Below are 18,569 nucleotides of genomic sequence, written 5' to 3' on the forward strand. Positions count from 1 at the left end.
TATGTTTATGCGTTCCATTTCATTTTTGACCGCTTCCAATTTTCCCAAATTCATACTTCGTACATTCCATGTTCCAATTTTCAATGGATGTTTACAGCTATTTCTCTTCATTTTAAGTTGTTGCCCATCAGCAAATGCAGGTTCTGTGTGCTTAATACATATTAAATACAAATGGTAATCTAGGTTATATTTTTTTCTTCCTATAAAAAAAAATGAATGACTTTTTAGTCTATGTATATTTATATATCTATAGATCTGTTGCCTTTTAAACCTTCTGAGTATTTTTGTTAGAAATATCTTAATGAGTTTGTTTCAGTTTAGTTTACTATTTTGTTACATACCTTCCACAGAACTTCTATGTTATGTTACTAATTTAGATTTAGATGGCATGGTTTTATTCAAATGAACTGCATCTAATCTTTTGGTTCCATTTACCAAGTTGTCACTTCAGGATATTTGGTGATAAATCATTGGTGCTGTTTTTGTTTACAATTTGTCATGTTTTCTAATTAGATGACTTCATAATACGGTGTGTTCTAATGTTGTTAATGTCCGTTCCAGTTAAGAATATGTTTGAATATCCCTGCATTTGAGGCTGAGTAGATTGATTTTGCCAGAACTCTTATATCATTTCACAGCATAACAACCCTGTTACTTCTTCTATTTCTCCCCATATCTAAGAATTCATTCTGTAGTTTGCTTCCCTGACTATACCATGAACTTGTTCTTTGCTTGATGCAATGCCATTATCATTCTTGTCTTTATTTATTTTCCTGATTATTTTTCACAGACTCTACTAGGGAACTTTTAAACCATTAAAATCATCTTTAAATAGTTAATGGAAATAAAAAATCATCCTGTATTTTCTTTTAACTTCTCTCTCCTATTTGAACTCATAATTTACATACTTATTTAATTAATTTACTTATAAAACTCTCATTAATTTGAATTTACATTTGTTAGTTCTTTTCTCTAATTGTAATATACCTTGTGATTTGTTTATTAACACAAGAAATGATTTAAAATAAATACATTTTATTTAAATGAACCCAGTAGCAAAATATTGAGGTTAGGATTATTTCTTTTTCCTGGAATTTCATAAAAGGAAATGATAGATCTCAAACAAAGTGAAGAATCCAGAGATCTGATGAGTAAAGGAGACTCAATGACCAGAGTAAGAGCTCCTCATAAAATCACTATACACTAGTGGTAGAGACAAAGGAAGGGGTCACAGATATTTTTCACATTAAAATAAATAAATTAAACCACTTTTATGTATGTTAATATAGTTATCCTCATGAAACAAATGAACAACAAAACAAAATATAAACAATTCTTAAAAGTCATAATTCTCTTCATTGAAGAAAGTATAATTTATTTTTTCATGTTTATAAATTTGAAAATGCCTCCTCCATGTTTTTTTTTCTTTAAGCAAGAAATGTCTGAATTTTTTCCTACACTAGAGACATAGCACTTTCCAAGACATATATTAGCATTTTATGAAGCAAACAAAGATATAATTCATAAAGAAATCCATGCAATTACCAGAATCCAGCTGCAAAACATTTCTACATAAATTAAACTGATCATAATACCTTTAAATTCAATGGCGAACCCAGACAAGCCGACAGATGCATCACTCCGAAATGCCAGAAAAAGACTATTTCCACTACTTTCTATTCTTTCTGGAGCTTGAGATCCCTGAAAACTTCCAATAAGTGGGCTGTTCGAATCTTCTCCTTCATATATATGCAGGAAGTCATAGCTAGGTTCCATATTGAAACTATAAAAAAGTATATGAATATTTTTATATTAGCTACAATATTACTTAATATATATTTTTCTTATCTTTCAGTATATAACATCTTTGAGAGTACACTGATGATTATTTTTTTAAACTTTCCATGGAGTAGATTACAACTTGTGGCGAAACTATAAGACAGAGTACAACTGCTCCATATGGTTTCCAAGGCTGCAAAACTTTATATAACCAGACTACACATCTTCCTCCTACAGAGCAACTGATGTGCTCAAACTTTCAGTTGGTAGTCCAGTGCTTTAACCATTGTGCTGCTATGATTTTGTTTTGAATAATAATCATAAAAATTAAGACAACTAAGAAGTTAAATATAGCAATAATAATAAAATATAGAAATAGCAATGCATAATTAGGAAACATCAATTATTTTAAAATATAACATTTACTACTAGAAGCTAACTGCTACATTCCATACTTTAAGACTGTTGTTATTGTTACATACCATCATGTCAATTTCAACTCATAGCAACCCTGTATAGGTTTTCCAATGAGCAGCTGGTGAATTTGAACCACCCACCTTGTGGTTCAACCCAACCTTGAGGTCAAGTGCTTATCCTAAGGTGCTACACCAGGAATTTAAAGATAGCTATAGAAAAATAAATAATAAAAATATAGGCATAATATCTCTTCTTTATGCTTATAGAATTGGTAATGAAATGCAGTTTGAAAGAACTGCATTAAAAGGAGATAAATTGCTGGTTATATTTATTTTTTGTGTTTATAGTATTCGTTTTAAAAATATGCATCCTCTCTGTTGTTGACTAATCTGAAAACTTTTGCTATTTTTGCTTGTTTGCTTTTAGTTTAAAAATGTAATTGCTCTACTTGCTTAGGTAAATATGTCAATATTAGTAGTTCCAATAATGAATTCTGTCTCTTCTTTCACTCATCCAATATTATTAATCCTCCAAGAGCCTAACAATTAAAACCAAAGCTCTCAAGAAACATGCTGTTTTAAATGTCAGTACTGTTTATGATGTGAACGTTGGCAGAGTCTGTAAGCTTTCAAAGTGTGCACACTCTTAGAGTAAAAAATTAAACTTGGTTCAACTATCTAAGACATTGGTATGATCAGAATATAAAAAAATAGAATATGTTAGTAAAATAATGCATTATGATCAACCCTTCCAGTTTTTCTCTAATTGTTATTTGGAGATCTTTTTGTGTCAGTAACATGGGTCCAATTCCTGGAGCTTCCACACTCTCGTCCTTCATTTGATGCCTTACCTGGGTAACAGGCACAGGCCAAGATTTTTATATTTGCCAAAATGTGCTCGTGCTTAAATGACTAGTTTTCATGGAGATTTAAGTTAAAAAAAAAAAAAAGCAAAAAGAAAACAAGTTTTGAAATTTCAGACAGCATTCTGAAAAAAGCAACTAAGTGTGGAAATGGTCATGAGACCTACATCATCTAAAGTCAGGCCTACATTATGCTACTTCAATTTATGTGAAACCTACATACACATTCAAGTTTTAACTCTCTGAATGTATTTATTAAAATAAGTTGTATAAGATTTGTTAGTCTATTTATTTGATAAGCTAATAAGCATCAGAAAAAGGAATAAAAAAGTAGATTCCATAGCATGAATGGACAACAGGAATTTTATCAACCAAGTAGAGTTTGATTGAGATAATAATTTATTTGGAATAGCTAACTGTGAATGATGCTACTAGAAACTGATCATGGTGCACCCTCTAATACAGGTATAATTAACTATTGTTAAAGGAATCCTGGTGGTGCAGTGGTGAAATGCTTGGCTGCATCCGGAAAGCTGGTGGTTCAAACACATCAGCTGTCTTGCAGGAAAAATATGTTAACAGTTTATTTCCATAAAGATTACAGCCTTGGAAACCATAAGGGGCATTTCTATTCCATTCTACAGGGTTGCTACAAGACAGAATCAACTTGACAGCAATGAGTATGGGCATTTATTGTTATAAATTATTTAGTTAACACTGGGAATACAATCAGGCACAGAAAAAAAAATTATTCTATCTTCTATTTTTTTTTTTTTTTTTGGATGTAACATAATCATAACATAGAAGTGGGGAGTGAATTTTACAACTGGTGGTGGTTATGTGTTGTGTAGTCAGTTCTGACTCATAGCAACCCAGTAAAGGGTTTCTGAGACAGTAAATCTTCATGGGAGCCAGAAGCATCATCTTTCTCCTGTGGAGCAGCTGGTAGATTCGAACTACTGAACCTTGTGGTTAGTAGCTCAGTTTGTAATCTATTATGCTACCATAGCTACTAACTTTATAATTAATCATGGTTTAACTTGTTAATTCTGGTTTTCTTTCTTAGAAGAGGATCATTTGAAAAGAAGGAGATCCTCAGTGAGATGGATTTACACAGTGACTGTAACAGTGCACTCAAATAGGAAGGACTGTGAGGATTGAACAGAACTAACAGTGTTTCTTTGTATTGTACATGGGGTTGCTATGAGTCGGAACAAACTCAATGTCACCGAACAGCAATACTAGCTGCCCATACCCTTGAGCCACAATAATAGGCAAATACAAGCCAAACTTTTAAACCAATTTTAAATGCAGTAGCAATGTGTGAACAGCATGAGCCCCAGTGTCTGGAGGAGGTGATGAAACATCCTTCCCAAAGACTCAAAAACCACAGTGAGCCCTAGGCTCAAATATCCTCCAAGTCATATTATTCTTTGTCATTATTGTTAGAAATTTTGGACCCTCACTTTACCTAAAAAATCATATCTGATTTTTTCTTATACTTAAAACAGTGTTTTTAGGATTGCTCAGCCACCAAGGACAGTTCATTCTGTGCATTTTGGTGGTTAAACATTCTATTCCAATCATCTAATAAATGCCTACTAAATAGGTCTCAAATGCTGAGGTCCCAGATGATTTTCCCCTGTGCCCACCCAAGCAATTCAGATTCGTGTGGTAACAACGGTGGTGGTGGTGGGGATGTGCCATGGAGTCGGTTCCGACTCATAGTGACCCCATATAGGGTTTGTGAGGCTGTAAATCTTTAGGGGAGACGAAAGCCTCATCTTTCTCCTACAGAGTGGCTGGTCGTTTCATACGCTGGTCTTGAGGTTAGCAGACCGCCTGACTCGTGACCATTATAGGTAAGTTATTTTTCTGTCATTTTACTGTGATATGGAGTTGGTTAATTTGGATAATCTAAGAAATGAAGGTTTTTAGTCGCCCCCCCTTTTTCATGATAGATATGTAAAATACAGTGAAAAAAAACTTCTTATATAAAATGGTCTTATGTATATCAAATGACTGATATTTTAGAAACCTTAATAGTCACTTTGAAAATGAAAGGTATGGAATTCATAACATCTAATAAGGCTCTGTGTTCACTAGCAGACTTTAAATTTTTTTAAAAAATTGTAATTTGCTCACAACAGAAGTATTTTTTGGTTACAATGAAGACACTACTATAATTTAGTATTAAAAAAAAAAGAGAGAAAGATATTTTAAAATATAGCCAGAAAATTTCACTGGTTTATGCAGATGCTTAATGACAGTGTTGTTGTTGTTGTTGTTGTTGTTGTTAAGTACTGTAGAGTCGATTCCCACTCATAGTGACCCTGCACAGGGTTTCCAAGGCTGCACATCCTTATGGGAGCAGAAAGCCTCATCTTTCTCCTGTGGAACAGCTGGTAGTTTGAACAACTTGGCTTATCAAACTACTTAAAATTCAAAATCATAGAGGTTTAAGTTACTGACTCAGAATTGATCAGAAGGAGAAAATGAAAAAAAAAAAAAATCACATCTGGGCCTTAGATATTGATGTAAATATCTAAGGAAAGGAGACTTATTCAACTAACCCAAAAATAAGTAGACGCCTCCTTTGCTCTAGATAGGTAAGTGATCAATAGGGCAGTCCATAGACCCACTCACAATTCATTTGATTCAAAAATAAAAGTGTAAAGTTGGAAAAGATATTGAAGTTTGAAAGATACGTAATTGTCATACATAATATGATTAAAGTGATCCTGGTATGATCTTGTAAGATCAGCACTGGACTGTGAACCACAATGTCGGCAGTTCAAACCCACCAGCTACTCTACGGAAACCCTACAGAGGGTCACTGTGAGTCAGAACCAACTCAATGACACTTAACAACCACAATATGATTAAAATAATGTGATAGTCTTACAGAATTTTCTTTTTGGAACAAATCAAACATTTGAATTTTTTAAAAGCTAAATTAACAAGAAGAAGCAGGTGGATTTTAAAGATTTATGTCTCATAATCCAGATTCTAGAACAATCAGATTTTGGGGAGCTTTCCTTTTCAAAGCTTTAGCAAATCATGACTACCTTAATGATAATAATAATGTTGTTAATGATAATTTATAATGTTAACCTTGGAAATTCACACAATATGCTGTGAAGATGAATTGGCTACCACACATTTAAATAATATGAGACATCAATGAATAATACATGTATATTATATTTTTCATTACTTTTCATAAACAGTTTGTAAATTAAGCCTTCTCATATAGAACATATTTGTGTAAGATAGTATTTAAAGGTAATTTTTAGTTCCTCTTATGAATCCCAGCACAAGCAGAATGTTCCAAAGCAATTGAATTCATTTTCAGGCTCATGTAATACCTATTAGCCATAAATCTAGGTCTTAGGTGGAGATAGAATTGAAGATTGTATGAAATGATAAATGAAGTAATTTTTATGTATACCATTAAAAAGTCTACCCAAAAGAGGTATTCTACAAGATATGGTACCTTTTGAATATCAAAGCAATGACAAAGTCTGGGTTCACTTTAATTCTCCAGTCACATTCTTTCCCAGGAGGATATGGTTGTGGGTAGTTAGGTGACAAAATAACGCCCGCCGGGCCAGTCAGAGTCCCTCCACATGCAGCTGTCACAAAAGAGGAAAATAGAGGAAAGAGAAAAATGCTGGTCAGTGTGAACTGAAACATCACACAGTTATATTTTTGAGGGGAAAAAAAGGCTCATTCATCAGCATTTTCTTCTTCAAAGAGACTAAGCATCAAACTATTAAATAATTATCCAAATAAAAATTTAACATAAAATATGTCTTTATATTTTTCATATAATTGTTAATGAATTTTAAGTAAGTCATCATACCACTTTTAGGGAGAATCTTCAAACATTTAACAAATATAATTTGTTTCCTGTAAATTAAAATTTTATTAAATTAAGCTAGATAAATTAACTTAAATCTCCTGTACTCTATAACATATACACAGACAAAAACACAAATCAAAAAACAAAAAACTTGGACAGGGGAATAAAACAATCACTATGAACATGATTTTATGCTTTGTTTTACAAGGTAGATGGTTCAAGCTTTTCACCCACTCCTCAGAAACCCTATACAGGTCGCTATGAGTTGGAAACGACTTGACGGCACTTAATTACAACAATGGTTTCCAAAGTTTTTGCTGACTTATGGTGGAAAGCATTCTTCATGTCATATTGGTAGTAAGAGCTGAGGAATCAGTTCTGACTCATAGCAACCCTGTTTAGGATTTCTGAGAAGTGAATGGTGGGTTTGAACCACATACCTTGTGGTTCAGTGCTTTATTCTACAGCACCACACCAAGACTTCTTATGTGATAGAAAGATCATTTATCTTTTGTTTAGTCTTGTATCCGCATTTCCCAGCACAACACAGGAAAAGTCTGTTGAATAAATGCATGCATGTTATTTGATGAATGTCTTCAATCATCGTATCTATGTAAGACTTGTGTTATTTTCCCAACTTTTCAAAAATGAGAAGACAACATGGAATCTTTAAGTGACCACTAGGGATTATACCATGAAGTCCTGGTGATACTGTGAGGCAAGCATTGAGCTGCTAACTACACAATCAGCATTTCAAATCCATCAGGTGCTCTGCAGGAGAAAGATGAGGCTGTATGCTCTGGTAAAGGTTTGCAGTCTGAGAAACACTCAAGAGCAGTACTAGTGTGCTTTATAGCTTTCTTTGGTCTCACTATGAGACAAAATCAACTGGATGATAGTGGCTTTGGGTTCATACCAGTAAAAGGCTGAGCTGAACCCTACATGCAAAAATATTATTTCGTGATAATGCTTAATATTATTATTAGAAGTAAGCACCACATATGGCAATAGCAATTTATTTACTCATCAATTTTTAAATAAATGTGCAAGATAATAGTTGTACAATTTGAACTGTTAAAAGATAAGCCAATTTTTGTTATTCTGAAAGGGTTTAGGATTGTTTGATTTACTAGATAGGATTTCTCTTAAATTTTATATCATGTAAAAGGTGTTAAAATATTGTGGCATTCCAAAGTACACAAAAAGGACTTTCAATATATGTGTGAATATTGTTTAAAGTTTCTTTATATGAAATACTATAATATTTCTCAAGTTGTTTTCTAAAAAGATGTAATATCTATTTAATTATAGTATTTTCCCCATATTATACTTTTTCCTGTATCATATATGTTTTGCTGTTGTTGAGTGCTGTTGAGTTGGTTCCGACCGATAGCGACCTATAATAGGGTTTCTGAGGTGAGACTGCTGAGCTTGAACTGCCAACCTTGAGGCTCAAACTTACTTTGCAGTCCAGCATGTTAACTCACAGCACCACACCAGGACTCCATAGCATATATATGCAATTATAAAAAAAACTAGTAGATAAAAAATGCCTAAAAATGCCCTAAAATGCCCCCTTTTCACAAAAAATGACTTAAAAAAATAATTAATTGAAGGCAGTAAAAGTAAGATGAAAAATATGCTTTCCAATTTTCTATAATGGATATGTCTTTAAATGCACCTTTAGTTTTCCTAAAGTTTGATTTTTTATAACTAAAAAGATAACTAATGCTCAGTGAAAATTTTTTTAATCTTAATTTCACAGGTTAATCAAAGGCAACCTATGGCCAATGTGTTGTTGTTAAGTGCTGTTGAGTTGGTTCTAACCCATAGCAACCATGTATAGAGTTTCTTAGGAGTGGCTACTGAGTTTGAACAACCGACCTTATGGATCAAACTAACCTTGCAGTCCAGTAGATTATCCTTCAGAGTAACACCACGGCTCCATCACTAATATAGCAGGTAGGTTTGAACCACAGGATCAGCAGTTCAAACTCACCAGCTGCTCCTAGGAAACCCTATACAGGGTCACTATGAGTTGGAACCAACTTGATGGCACTTAACAACAATTTACAGATATATACTTGATAAGCATAATATAATTTAATTTTGATAAGAATGATTAAAATTATGCCCCTACTATGCAATTTCATTTTATAAATTATGCAGAAACAATTATATTATTGGAGCCCTGGTGTGGCATTGTAAGATAAGCACTCGACCTCAAGGTTGGTTTCAACCACAAGGTTGGTGGTTCAAACTCGCCAGCTATGCCTCAGACACTCTATACAAGGGTGCTATTAGTCAGAACCAACTCGATGGCACTTAAGAACAATATTACATTATTGTTTTTTATAGGACAATACCCTTCCCAGAATTAAGCAGTAGATACTGACAGTGTTAAGCATAAGAAGCATGGACAAGTTAGAGGCAGTGTTCATGGAGCAAAAGAAGGCCAATTGTGCTCATGAGGAATCTGTACCTGGACCAAGAGGCAGTTGTTCGAACAGAACATGGGAACACTGAATGGGTTAAATTTAAGAAAGATGTGTGACAGGGTTGTATTCTTTCACCATACTTATTCAACCTGTATGCTGAGCAAATAATCCAAGAATCTGGGTTTTATGAAGAAAAATGTGGCATCAGAATTGGAGAAAGACTCATTAACAACCTGAGATATGCAGATGATACAAACTTGCTTGCTGAACATGAAGAAGACTTCAAATATTCAATGATGAATGCAAAGAGCACAGCCTTCAGTATAGATTGCAGCTCAATGTAAACAAAACAAAAATCCTCACCACTGAACCAATAAACAACATTTTTATCAATGAGAAAAGATTGAAGTTGTCAAAGATTTCATTCTTCTTGGATCAACCTTCAACACTCATGGAAACAGCAGTCAAGAAATCAAATGACATACTGCATTAGGCAAATCTTCTGCACAAGAACTTTTTAAAGTGTTGAAGAGCAAAGATGTCAGCTTGAGGACTAAGGTGTGCCTAACCCAAGCCATAGTATTTTCAATAACCTCATATGCATGTGAAAGCTGAATACTGAATAAAGAAGACCATAGAAGAATTGATGCTTTTGAATTATGGTGTTAGAGGAGAATATTGAAAGTGACATGGGCTGCCAAAAGAACAAACAGATTTGTGTTGGAAGAAGTATACCCAGAGTGCTTCTTGGAGGCCAGGATGGCCAAACTTCGTCTCTCATACTTCAGACATATTGTTAGTCGCTGGAGAAGGATATCATGTTTAGTAGGGTCAAGGGTAAGTGAAAAAGAGGAAGACCCCAACAAGATGGATTGGCAAAGTAGCAGCATCAATAGGCTTGAGCATGGCAACAATTGTGAGGTTGGCCCAGGATCTGGCAGTGTTTTGTTCTGCTGTGCATAAGGTCTCTATGAGTCAATACCAACTTGATGGCACCTAACAACAACAACAAGAGAGAACTAAGAAGGTTCTCCTTCATGCAGGTTTGAAAGATAAAAAATGACAGATTCAGGTCATGGGCTATACAGGATACAACCAGTAGTAAGAAGAGTTCAGAGATATGATGTAAATAATGATTTAAGAGAAAAAACAAGGGGGATATTTTTTCTTATCAGTACACATCCCAAGAGGCACTTTCAAAGGCTTTACAATGTAATAAAGTCCTATTGTCTTGCCTTGTTTGTGCTCTTCTTTGGTCTGGTATTCTTTATTTTAGGTTCATTAGGATTTAATTAGAGAACTTGAAAAATATTTAGGATAAGATTAGACTTTAGTGGAAAAGCACAAATTAGTGACACTAGGAAAGTCTCCAAAATTAATGGATATAAAGATTAAACTTCATATAAATCCACAACCCTTTATCCAAACATTTAAGGACATATATACAATCTCATCCATCTAGGTTTGAAGCCAAATCTCTAATGAAACACATCACTTATTCTGCATCAAAATACTAGAATAATCATACCTCAAACGTGGTAATAGTCTGTAAAGAACACACTTTATATCATAGCATTTATATTGAAAATACCGTGGGCTGGCAAAAGAACAAACATATCTGTGTTGGAAGAAGTGCAGCCAGAGTGCTCCTTGGATGTCAGGATGGCCTCATCTCTCATGTTTTAGACGTATTGTCAGGAGGGACCAGTCACTGGAGCGGGATATCATGTTTGGTAAGGTGGAGAGTCAGAGAAAAAGAGGAAGAACCCAGCAAGATGGATTGGCAATGCGGCAGCATCAATGCCCTCAAGCTTGGCAACAATTGTGAGGCTAGCCCAGGATTGGGCAGTGTTTCGTTCTGTTGTGCATAGGGTCATTATGAGCCAGTACTGACTCGATAGCACCTAACAAACAACATTAACAATTTATTAGACCAAGTAAGTTTGCTACCTTCTGTTTGTATTACATTTAGTTGTTTAAGTTTGAAAACCTATGATAAATTTTAGTTTTTATAGCTCTTTAGAATTTGGAGTTAAGGTCAAGGGATTGTGGATAATACAAGAAATGGAATCTAATTATGGAGAATTGTAATCTAATTATGACTCAAATTCACTCAGAATTACAAAGTAGGAGTGCCTTGGATGAAAGACCTAGAGATCTGCTAAAGAAAAAATCAGCCACTGAAAACTGTATGGAACACAATTCTGCTGTACTGCACCAGCCTATAAACTGTAACTGACTAGACAGCAACAGGTTTTTAAAGAATTCTTTGGACTGGAGGGTCAGTCCTATTTAATTCAGCTTAAAAATGGAAAAAGAAAGATCCTCTTCATCATAGGACTGTTTCATAGGAGTACATTGAGGATTGAAAAAAGTAGGGCATCAAATTATACTGCAAGCAAATTATAAAAACAAATGATAATACTGGTGAAAATATTTGCAGCATATAAAACAGATGAGAGTTTAAAACATTTTCTAAAACAAAAACATTAAAAGTCTGGAAAATGCACTAATAATAAAAGGGAAAATCAGTGAAGAACAAATTTAAATGGCCAATTGACTAATGAAAAAAAGCTCATTCTCATGGTTAGTTTAATATGCAAACCAAAACAATAAGGAACATCATTTTCTGAGTATATTAAATTATGAAATTAAAAAAGCATCATATCTAGTCTTTTAAAAAATTTTTTAGTAGGGGAAATAAACCTTTATCATTCATGGCTAAAATCAGGGTAAATTGGTGTAGCCTCTACGAGGAGTGTCAACACATGCTTTTAAAGCCTAGAAATCTGTAAATTTTAGAAATATTTCATTTGTAAATAATGAACAATGTATTTTGAAACAAGGGCATATGCAGAAATCAGAATAATAGGGAAAAAATGAAACAACCTAAATCTAAAATAATGAACAAATGAAATAAATATTAGTATTACACACAAAGAAATACTGTAAATCATTAGTACTTAAATAGTAGAAAATACACAATAGCACACAGACACACAATGGTACTTACCATACATTTGTAAGTAAAAAGTACAATTTATAAAGTAATAATACAGGATGATGTAATTTACAAATATTTTAAACATAGATTACATAGAAGGAGGCTTTAAAAAGCTCAGGGGAAAAATTCCATTATTTTCTATTCCATTTTTCACAAACTTTTCTGAAACTCCCTTGTATGTATAAAATACTGGATAAAATACTGTAGGATCAGCAGTGAACTGTGAACCACAAAGTCAGCAGTTCAAATCCACCAGTTGTTCTTTGGAAACTCAAGAAAGGATCTCTAAGAGTCAGAACACATACTTGAAGGCACTTAACAAAACAAAGTTAATAATAATCATCTTCAGGTAAAAAGATTGCAGCTGTTTTTCTCCTCTTTTTGCTTAACTATATAACGCCTATGTTGTTGTAAAATGCTATAACTTATATCAATTTGACTACAATGAGTTTGGTTTTGTGTTTTTGTTTTCAATAGTTTATAAAAGTTTCAAAATAAACATGTTTTATTTTTAAAGAGGGAAAAAGTTATTGCAAAGCAAAACGAATATTATGGGTCAACAGAACAGAATTTAGGTAAGTGCTTAGACAAGATCTGCTAAAACACACTTAATTTACCTATGCTCAGTGGAAAAATGTCAAGTGTCTTTGTATTTAGGGATTAGGCTGCTAATAACAGGGTGGGCAGTTCAAATCCATCAGTCACTCTTTGGCAGAAAGATGCAGTTGTAGACTTTCATATTTATAGTCTCAGAAACCCTACGTAGGGCTTCTATAAGTTGGAATCAAATGGATGACAGTAGGTTGTGAACTGTGGGATGGAGAAAGTAGCTTGCAGTCAGAAACTTAAAAATTCACTGTTTGAATCCACTTAAGGTACCAGGAGTCAAAACCCTGGCATCCGCATCCATAAAGACTGTTGTTATTTTTAGTTGTCTTGGCTCCCACTCACTCATAAAGACCCCATGTGTTACAGAGTAGGATTTCGCTGTAGGTTTTCTTGGTTATGATTTTTAAGGAAGCAATTCACCAGATTTTCCTTCTACAGAGCCACTGAATGAGTTCCAATCACAAACCATAAAACTCTATAGATCAGTTCATCTTTGTAACCCATGGAGTCTCCGTGAGTCTGGACAGCAACTCTTTTTTACTTTTACATTTGAAATGGGAGGAAGGAGCCTACAGTATATTAATGGTGGGTTAATTTCCATAAATATCCATTGGAATAGTTTTTTACAAGCGATCAATGGGCTTCTTTCCAAAAAAAACAAACAACAACAACAACAACAAAAACCCAAAATAATAGATGTACAATTTAATGAAAAGATGATGTTTGTTATTTCCAAATACATATTTTCCACTCTTAGTTATCCAATATCAATGTGCATGGGTAGATCAGGATGCCAAATGAATGTTGTTAAATTCCATTGAGTCAGTTCCGACCCATAGCAACCCTGTATAGGGTTTTCATGGAGCAGCTGGTGAGCTTGAATTGGTTCAAATTGATTTTGCAATTCAGCGTTTTAATCCACAATGATACACCAGCCTCATTCAATTGTGACAAGTAATTTTAGCTCCTACTTGGAGCTTGTATTGAAGACAGAGGAATATTATCTATTTTCTTTACTGAGAATAGAACTATTGAACTGCTTATCAAAACTAGGTAAATAAGGAATGGACCAACCAAAGACTATATCTTAGTTGGGAAGATGGTCAAATTGAATAGGTACTTGTTTAAATTAATTTTTTAGTTGTTGCCTTTTATGAGATTAATTTGGAGTTGCATTGATTTTTAACCAAGTCCTTCATGAGTTTTAAACATATGAAAAAAGGAAAAATAAAGCTATTTCCTACTTTAAATATAGGTTTAAAATGATTGCTGCATTTATAGATTATTACTTTACAAAAAATAAATACACAGATATCTTGCACATCTCCTGGTGATTCATTCAGCTTGAAATAAAATGCATGACTATGCTCACAAAGTTATAAAATGTAAATGCAGCACAAAACATTAAATATACATGGATAGCTCTCAGACAAGGTTGAGAATGCTAATAAGCAAAGCTATCAAAACTCATCTATTTTCAGAATACTAAGATAAGATAAGTACTTTGTAAAAAGTTAAAAGCTGTGCAAAATAACTCTCCAGGTCTACTGAAAATTTCTGTACTACTGTGTATATGACAATAAAAACCATTTTAAATGGTAAAAACCCTTACAAGTTTACCTTATATGGAATGTATGGCATGACCCATTAACTACAGACATATGTCATTCATTATTACTTCCTCTCTTTTCAGGTTAATTAAAATTTACATTTTCAACAGATTATAAGGAATAAATATTAAAATGTGATGTTGTCAAGTCAGTTCCAACTCATAGCGACCCTGTATAATGTTTTCAAGGAGAGAGACAGGTGGGTTTAAACCACTGACTTTGAGCTTACTAGTTCAGCGCTGCTTGCACAGTGCTGCTCAAAGACTCCTAAAATATGATGGCTGGTTATATGCTATGGAGCCAGTTCTGACTCATAGCCACCCTGTATAGGATTTCTGAAGCTGTAAATCTTTACAGGAGCAGAACACTTTATCTTTCTCCTGTGAAACTGCTGATCGTTTTAAACTGCTTGCTGTCCTTGAGATTAGCAGACCTATTTGTAACCACTACTTTACTAGAGCTCCTTAAAATATGATAGTTTATTAAAATAATAAAGTTTAGAAGATTTTCTTCTTAAAGTTAAGAGGAAATATTCTGAATAGTGATTTTATAGTGAAATATTTAAATGAATGAAGAGACAATCTACATGCAATCTCTATTTTTATATAAAAAATGTTTGCTACCTTAAAACCACATGAAAGATAACGTTATCTTTTAGCTAGTAGGCTAAATTATAGTTTGCAGAAATAATTGTTATCCTTTTAATAATGACAAACTATAAAATTCTAATGAATTTTAAAAATAACTTTTACTTTTATCTTCATTTTTACATAAGTGATAGAGTTTCTCATTTTCAGGATTCTATTTAAAATTATACTGATATGATAGAATAACCATCCATAAGGGAAAGCATTTTTCAGTGGGTAGGTTTTGCTTAAGGCATGTTTCTATATTAAAAAATTTTTAAAGCAATGGTAAGGTTATGAATTTTAAGCAACCCAGAAATTTAAGTTAGGCTAATTTAACTGATATGTAGTTGTGCAAGATTTGTTAAAGAAAGTAATTGTTAGATAAATACCAGTAACTGTAATATTATGTGAATGATTTTCTTTATTTCATCTAATAAAATAAGATTTAAAGCATAACTGTAAACTACAAATACAGTCTCAAAGAACCTGAGGGTATATAAGAAACTCTTGAGAAACAGTTCAAAAGAAATAATACATTTATAGAAGCAATTTTAGTGCTAACATGCATTTGTTGCCAAATATAAAATTTTCTGTTACATATACCTATGCATGTAGGAGGATCTGGTTGCCAAAAGAATCGGTTATTCAGTTGCACACAGGTGATTTTAGCTTGCCCTTGGAGCTGGTATCCAGGGTCACACTGGAATGTGATGGTATCTCCTGGTTCTCTGCTATCCCCATAGCGGGTACCATTCTGAGGCATACCTGGATCATTGCAGGTTGATGCAATCGTTGCTATAAAGACAAGACAGCAATACATCAAATGATAAGAAACTTGATTCTACAGTAGCATAAGTTTAGTGACTCTTTTGGGTTGAAACCCTATGTTTTATGCAAAATTTGTTTATAAACATACTAAATTTTTTTTTTTTCTTCTGTGGATACATTCACTAACATGTACCTTACTTGGAACAAAATCTACCAAAGACTTTTAAAAAATGCAAACAATCATGAAACATAACAAGGAGATATATAATGCTCTATTTAGTACAGAAATATGTTCAAAAATATTCTCTTCACATGTCCTCAAAAACAATATTTTAAATGAAAGCATGTATCACAAGTTAAATGATTTACAGTATATGGATTGCAAGAAACCTAGAGTAGAACAGAACAGCAAGAATTCCCTCTAGGTCCATGTCAGCTAACCTGACCAAATAATGTTTATTATTGTTCTAATTGGAATGGGTCACTATGAGTCAGAAGTAACTCCAAAGAACTTAACAGCAAAAATTGTAGTAGACTAGAGATGATTACCAGTATATTTCAATCATAGATCTCACAGGCCCTCTAGTCTTAGCAAAATTATTAATAATCACTTTTTACCTTTAGAAGTGTTCCAGTTTGTGCAATAAATTGTGTGATCACATACTTAGTCAAAGTTTTTAATCAATAATATTGAAATTGTTTTGTTGTTAGATACCATCGAGTCAGTACAGACTTACAGCGAACCTATGCACAACAGAATGAAACACTGCCCATTTCTGGGCCAACCTAACAATTGTTGCCACAGTTGAGCCCATTGATGCTGCCGTTTTGCCAGTCCATCTCACTGGGAGTCTTCCTCTCCTTCTCTGACCCTCCACTTTAGCAAACATGATATCCCTCTCCAGGAACTGGTCCCTCCTGACAATATGTATGAAGAATGAAAGATGACCAACACTCGTCTTATGCACACCAGAACGAAACATTGCTCCATCCTGGGCCAACCTCACTATTGTTGCCATGCTTTAGCCCATTGATACTGCTACTTGGCCAATCCATCTCGTTAAGTGTCTTCCTCTTTTTCTCTGACCTTTCACCTTCCACCTTACCTTCCTCCTCCAGCGACTGGTCGCTCCTGACAATACATCCTAAGTATGAGAGACGAAGTTTAGCCATCCTGGCTTCCAAGGAGCAGTCTGTCTGCAGTTCTTCCAGCATGGATCTGTTGGTTCTTTTGGCAGCCCATGGCACTTTCAATATTATCTACCAACACCATACCTTTTAAATGCATCAATTATTCTATTGTTGTTGTTATGTGCCATGGAGTCAGTTCAGACTCATAGCAACCCTGTACAGGGTTTCTTAGGCTTTAAATCTTTATAGGAGCAGAATGCCTCACCTTTAGCTTGTGGAACAGCTTGTAGTTTTGAACTGCTGACTCTGAGGTTCACAGCCCGATTCGTAACCACTACGTTACCAGACCTTCCTTATTGACTCTCCAGCTTTCGCATGCAAATGAAGTTATTGAAGATACAATGGTTTGGGTCAGGTGCACCTTAGTCCTCAAGCTGACATTTTTGCTCCTCAACACTTTAAAAAAAGTCTTGTGCTGCTGATTTGCCTAATGCAATACATCGTTTGATTTCTTGACTGCTGCTACCATAAGTGTGTCTTCTGACAACTATTTTGAACTTTTCCTTCTTTCTTGTCTTCTTAATGGCTTTTTGGTTTCTTCCTGTTTGATGTTCTTGATGTCATCCCACAACTCTTATACGCAAGGTCATATTTTGGCTCTCGTGCACTTGTTTTTATTTTCGTCAGCTTCAGTTTGAATTTGCGTATGAGCAATTCATGGTCTTTTCCACAATGTGCTCCTGCCCTTGTTCTGACTGATGATATGGAGCTTTCCCATTGTTTCTTTCCACAGATGTAGTCAATTTAGCATCTGTATATTCTATCTGCTGAGGTCCATGTGTATAATCTTTTCTTACACTGTCTAAAGACGGTATTTGAAATGAATAAATAATTGATTTTGCAGAATTCTACCATGCATTCTCCAGCATCATTTCTATCACTAATGCCATATTTTCCAACTACTGATCCTTCCTCTTTGTTCCCAACCTTTGCATCACAACCACTAGTAATTATCAATGAATCTTGATTGCATGTTTGATCAATTTCAGATGGAAAAAGTTGGTAGAATTCTTCTATTTCATTCTCACTGGATTTAGTGGTTGGTGTGTAAACTTGAATAGTAGTGGTATTAACTGTGCTTCCCTGTAGATCATGGATATTATCCTATCACAGACAGCATTTTATCTCATGACTGATCTGGATATGTTCTTTTTGACAATGAATGCAACACCATTTCTCTTCAATTTGTTATTCACAACATAGGAAACCATGTGATTGTCAGGTTCATAATGGCCAATACCAGTCCATTTCAGCTCACTAATGCCTAAGATAGCCATGTTTATGTATTACATTTCATTTTTTGAAAATTTCCAATTTTCCTAGATTCATACTTTGTACATTCCATGTTCCAATTATTAATGGATGTTTACAGCTGTTTCTCTTCATTTTGAGTTGTG

The 18,569-nt window shown here is 34.0% G+C and overlaps 1 protein-coding gene across 1 annotated transcript in view; it reads right to left on the bottom strand.

Moving 5' to 3' along the window:
• CSMD1 (CUB and Sushi multiple domains 1) overlaps positions 1–18,569 on the bottom strand; it is a 2,529,117-nt gene that overhangs the window by 496,780 nt on the left and 2,013,768 nt on the right. Inside the window, exons 25-27 of the mRNA XM_006866725.1 lie at positions 15,817–16,008; positions 6,555–6,693; positions 1,596–1,783 (exon numbers count right to left, since the gene is read on the bottom strand). Coding sequence (XP_006866787.1) covers positions 1,596–1,783; positions 6,555–6,693; positions 15,817–16,008 — 519 coding nt within the window. The remainder of the gene's footprint in view (positions 1–1,595; positions 1,784–6,554; positions 6,694–15,816; positions 16,009–18,569) is intronic.

The sequence above is a fragment of the Chrysochloris asiatica genome, unplaced genomic scaffold (genome assembly GCF_000296735.1).
Source record: "Chrysochloris asiatica unplaced genomic scaffold, ChrAsi1.0 scaffold00095, whole genome shotgun sequence".
In the NCBI taxonomy this organism is placed as follows: Eukaryota; Metazoa; Chordata; class Mammalia; order Afrosoricida; family Chrysochloridae; genus Chrysochloris; species Chrysochloris asiatica.